Genomic DNA, 5,480 nt, shown 5'->3' on the forward strand with positions numbered 1-5,480 from the left:
GGCCTGGACCCAAAAAGTCCAGATTAGTTCACCCTATCCCAGGGAGAGGGGGAATGTTACTGCCAACCGACCAACCTTGATGTTGTAGGAGCTTTAGCTACCTATATAACAATATGCTCATTCATAGTGGTTTTCCGGATTCATAAAACTGTATGTGTGTATACTTCTTAATTCTTACTTGTTCGTCCATCGAAATATACCACCCACAGAGCTTGGGTTTCGGTGGCGACTTTCAAATGTGCTATAGTCCGAAACCCTATGCGCTTCAAATGGCTCTCTGAGGATTGTGGTATTTATTTCCTGGTTGTAATAATTGACTTAACGTGGACACGAGATCTCGTGGTGCTCATGTGACAATATAGTCCGCTTTCTTGACTGGTTGCCATCTTGGATTGTTCATTTATCTTCACGGGGCAATGAAAGACACAATGTACAATTTGCTGTAAGAGATTCAATAATAGAGATAGGTAAACAACTTATATTGTATTTAGTGGTGAATGGGCATTGATAGTTGACTAAAATCACTCATGATACGTGTATTTAAACACTTCCGGGAAAGACATGTAAGGAACTGCCAATGTGATGTGAAATGTCAACTGTATTCAACTAGATACTTTGGAAGGGTGTTATACTTTACTATTTATTTTAACATATTATAAAATTAGGGGTTCTATGGTGTACATTTACACTCGATACGTGTTTTATTTATAGACAATCACGCTATGCACTATCTATGACTTAGTAGTAGTGTGCATTGTTATGTCAGAGGCCTCGATGTTGATCCCAAGAGGAATTATTCCCGTCCCCTGGTAAAGAATAAAACTGAAATCTTAGAAACTGCCAAATGTAGCATTAAGCACCGTGTAAGCCGACACCTAGGAATTGTAGGACGAAATTCCATACAGAATATTCAAAATAGATTCTTACAACCGAGCATGTACGACGATAGCTGGTACACTAATCTTAACACAAACATATTGTTCTTCACGCTATTGTTAAAGAGTTTAATTGATAATTGTGTTACTGCAGTAAGTTCAAGATTAACTTGTTAACTGTTTTTTTTCTTTAACACTTAACCACCGGTTACATAATCTCCAGTGATCAACATACCACATAAGATGAAACTATTATACAAAATGCCACACAATTACATAGGTATAGAATATTCTACAATTTTACAAGCTTTCTGACATACCACGTGTTACAAAGAGAATACCAACTGATTTTTAAAAGTCCAGATTATGAGAATGTGAAACCATTTAACATTTGTTTACCTTTGTTTCAGGTCTTGATAAACCAATACAGAAACACTAAACAGACGATATGAAAAACAACCTCAGAATGAGACCATACGTTCCAAGTAAAGAAGAACTTTTTATAATTCTGATTTTGTTATATATTGAGATCTATGAAAAAAAGAAGAGAAAGAATAATGTCTGCCAAACCAAAAGGTTAACACTTCTGGCCGATTTCGACATTAAACATATTATGGTACCCGTGTATGTCGTATCCCTTCGGCCGCGACGACTTAATAGCGGTAACACTCGGGTACTACCCGATGGTGGGGATCTCAACGTGGCACATGCTCTACAGCAACCAGATCATCCTTACACGGCCGCCCAAAGTAATCGAAATGATGATTTAATAGGAGCTGAAGCGGTAAGTTTAAGAGGAGTATTCTGTGTTTGAAGTTAAAAAGCTGTGGAGGAACACCTGCTTGTTGAAGCTGAAAATTTACGATTATTATTATGTACTTGAAGTAAACTAGCTGTGAAGGTAACACGTGCATATTAAAGGTGTAAGTGAACGATAAATATTCAGTTCTTGAAGTAAACTAGCTGTGAAGGAAACACGTGCTTAGTGAAGGTGTAAGTTAACGATAAATATTCAGTACTTGAAGTTAACTAGCTGTGTAGGCAGCATAAGTTGAAGCCCTTGTCATCGTGCACTAGAACAGTGAAAATAATGTAATTCAAAACCCAAACTATAAACAACAATTTCTTCAGCATACACAAGTTACAATCAACTACACTCACTGATCTACTAGTTTGGGACATGACGCCAGTGTTCAGAGAAATAAGTGAGTTCAGTTTATACTTGAGTGCATGAAATTGTATGTATTGAGTCACATTACAGGAAGCGGAAGCAAGAGGCGGAAACGAGCACAGAAATAGAGACTATAACATACATGATGATGCAACAAGGCGTGCGGATAACTTAAACGGTACGATGACAGTAAAAAAAGCTTCGATTTGGTCCCATCAGTTTTAAGTTTCAGACAAATTAGAGTTAAGCGACTGAGCAGTTCCTCAGACTTAATCCAGTTGAGGCGAAACATACTATTACTTTGCTGATCTGTTTCAATTTGCATACACAGTGACACGATTAAGACTATTTACATGCCCTAATAATACTTTTTCCAAAACATAATCAACTGAATAATTAATTCCCATGCTATTTGTACATTAACTTTACATTCAGCCGATTTTATTGTCCTAATAAGTTTGTAATATGTTCATAAATTAATCCCTCAGTATCCCTGACAAGAGGACACAATGGCATCCATGATGCAGTTAAATTCATTTCTGGGGAAATCACTTACCTAGTGCTTAATTCAAAGTAAAATATCTATTCATATACATTTTCTTTGTTCATTCCTAAGATATCATGAATAGGAGTAATAAAGCGGGTAACAGAAATGATCTGGAGTAGATGGGTATGAGGAAAATAAGGATAATAGAGAAGTGAGAATAAATAAACTTGTTTCTCTGTGAAATATAAATCAATTCCAAGTTATTGTATTGTTTGGAAATACATTGTGTCCGATACATTATTTTAATCGAAGCAAAAACTTCTCAGGTTCTTGAGATCACTATATTCAATCATTTATATACCCTATACAGGAAGAGGGAGAAGATTTCTATCAATCAAGGTTCGTTATCAAGGGTCAGAAATAACACTCCAGGTTCAAAAGAGCACACCTGTCAATGATTTTATACGTTCTAGAGAATTTGTTACAAAGGTAAGCTACCTTTAAGTTCGTGAAATTTAATCATGTTCAAGTATACAACTTATTTATCGCATATTCATTAACGCGGGTTAATTCACAGGAGTATTTCTACCGTGATTTGACTATTCAATTGGAGTAACCAGAAGTTAATTTATTTATCGTTAAATATTTCTCTATGCTGCAGATAAAAGCAAACAAATAAAACAATGGTTGGGTAATATTAAAATACTTTATTCAAAGGTATCTGAGAAGTGGAGTATTCCGGAACATGACTTGCAGAATATGGTACTTAGGAATCAAGATCGCGTGATTGAAACACTGGAGTTTGACTGTATACTACACTTACGTGCAGGTCATACTGATTTGTTTCTTGAATCTTTCCCTTCGCCATAATTATGTCAATAGGAGTTGTATTTATACAAGGCAAACTTCAAGAACAGAGACAAGAGGTTCCAAAGTTGAAATAAGGACTTATGATGTTAACATGTCGATTGATTCAATATTCAAGGGCTTGTTTGATAATCACGATTGTCGCCAATGACGAACAAATTCGTAACAAAATTTTTAAAACGTCGCAGATGATGAATATATATAGAGAATTTGTACGGTCGTCAGAGTGATTCCATTGAGAGACATTCTGTCTTTGTGTGATATATAAATCTTGTCGTGTTTGATGTTGCCAGGTTGCCTGTTGGTTCAGTTGTTGTATACCATGTTATCAGTAATTAACTCCACATTATTCACTTGGATTATATGGCCGATGTCGCCGATGAGACAGAAGACACGTAACCAGTCTGATTCTCCTTGTACTTTTTTTTTAAAAAAAGTAAATTTCAACGAAATTGAGATTTTATAGCTTTTTCTGTATATTTTTGTAAAACCAGAGTTGAATACAATAATACCTAAATCAAATAACTGTTTTCGGAATCATGTTAATTGAACTCGTACACAAGTTAACAAACAAGATTTAGGTTTTCCAACATATGGTTATTTGATCAGTACAGCAACGCGGTCAGTTTCTGATAATCCCTTTTATGACATCAATTAAGAAATTAGCCCGACCCTTACTCTAACGTCAGTTCTTTGTTAAAGAATTATCGTACGTGTTTGAGTCAATTAAGGCTCAGGTAATCTTGCATAACCGGCCTGTCAGATCGCTGTTTTTCTCCAATTTCTTTGCCCAAACCCACGCTAACATTTGACCAATCAGAGCTAAGGTCAGAGTGGAAATAAGTTTTTTTATGAGGCCGCTTAAGGGTAAATTACCCATTCTTTATTATAGTAGCGCCTTAAATAACCCTCCTGGTACCTCACCTTGATTCGGGGGGCACCTGAGTATGTAGTGTCGCGTGTCCAGCTGGTCACTTGAAGCTGCGACCCCAATAAAGAAAGATACATGAAACTTACCAGGCTGCCTCCATTATATTTTACAGGTGAGCAATTTTCTCTTTTTACATGTATTCTATTTTATATTTTATTTGTCTTTGTTGAAGATGTTCATAATCATTGTGTGAGATTTTCATTGTTGGTTGATATTTGATTTTGTATTTTTATTACATTTTATTTGCCTATTCTTGATTTATGCGAAACAAAGAATTCATATTTTTCCCTCTTATAATCTTTTCGACCTTCAGATTGTTAAAATCCATATACGGTAGAGTTTTGTTAAATTTGATAACTAGAATTTGATTTAAGACATTCAGAAATAACGTTGTTTTGTGTGGAAAACTTTATATATTTCTTTAGGAAAATTTCTAATGTTTGAGGAACAAAGTGTTAGAAAGGATAAGGCATAAATAAGTATCCAAACTAAAAGAGAGATCTTAACCTAAATTGGCATATTGCTATTTTGATGTGAATTTGTACATATCAAAGATTTTGGTATTGCTACCGCACTGATTGTGCAAAACTGTTCCAAATTTTGAAATAGAGTTATGTCCCTTTACAAACTCATAACATCCGTCTTGAATGATAAAAGAACACATGCTTGTGTAGTTTTACCTGAAAGATAATGATGATCTATCGTTGTACATATAGCAGTTTGACAATGCTCGATCAAGAGTATAAGTACCGATTATTTAGCTGAAATCTGTGCAGTTTAACATTACCAGTAAGAAATCATGTTTTTATGTATATTATCGTGTAATGCGATTAAGCAGAAAGTCCCCTGATGTTAATGTTAACATGATAGATTTTCTGAACCGTGCGTCTTATTTGTTATGTACTTTATACCGACTATTAACGTTTTGCATGTGAGACAAGATACGTTAGCTGAAATAATTGAACATCTGAGTAAGCGTAATTTGGCATCATTTCATCTTACATGATAAATAAGACATTGTAAATACCCCCCCCTCTTTTACGAACTTCATTCATTCATTTATTCCGTAAACCGGAAGTTCATTCCAAAACCGGAAGTTAGTCATATAAACAGGAAGTAAATGTTCCTAATGTAAATAAACATTCCTGT

General features: G+C 35.0%; 1 protein-coding gene across 1 annotated transcript; it reads left to right on the forward strand.

Annotated features, from left to right (window-relative positions):
• The first annotated feature begins 387 nt into the window (after positions 1-387).
• On the forward strand, positions 388-3,787 carry LOC132559448 (uncharacterized). Its single transcript, XM_060224067.1, has 5 exons — positions 388-467; positions 1,286-1,659; positions 2,137-2,224; positions 2,904-3,022; positions 3,251-3,787. The coding sequence occupies exons 2-5, from the start codon at positions 1,324-1,326 to the stop codon at positions 3,401-3,403; spliced, it is 696 nt and encodes a 231-aa protein (XP_060080050.1). The 5' UTR covers positions 388-467; positions 1,286-1,323; the 3' UTR covers positions 3,404-3,787.
• Positions 3,788-5,480: the final 1,693 nt, after the last annotated feature.

This window comes from Ylistrum balloti, unplaced genomic scaffold (assembly GCF_031769215.1).
Source record: "Ylistrum balloti isolate Yb309-2 unplaced genomic scaffold, AGI_CSIRO_Ybal_v1 Utg370914, whole genome shotgun sequence".
NCBI lineage: Eukaryota > Metazoa > Mollusca > Bivalvia > Pectinida > Pectinidae > Ylistrum > Ylistrum balloti.

Coding starts and splice junctions, on each gene's coding strand:
- LOC132559448 (XM_060224067.1), top strand. CDS start 1,324: ATGAAAAACAACCTCAGAATGAGACCATACGTTCCAAGTAAAGAAGAA. Junction 1,660..2,136: donor ATTTAATAGGAGCTGAAGCG/GTAAGTTTAAGA, acceptor GTCACATTACAG/GAAGCGGAAGCAAGAGGCGG. Junction 3,023..3,250: donor CTAGAGAATTTGTTACAAAG/GTAAGCTACCTT, acceptor CTTTATTCAAAG/GTATCTGAGAAGTGGAGTAT.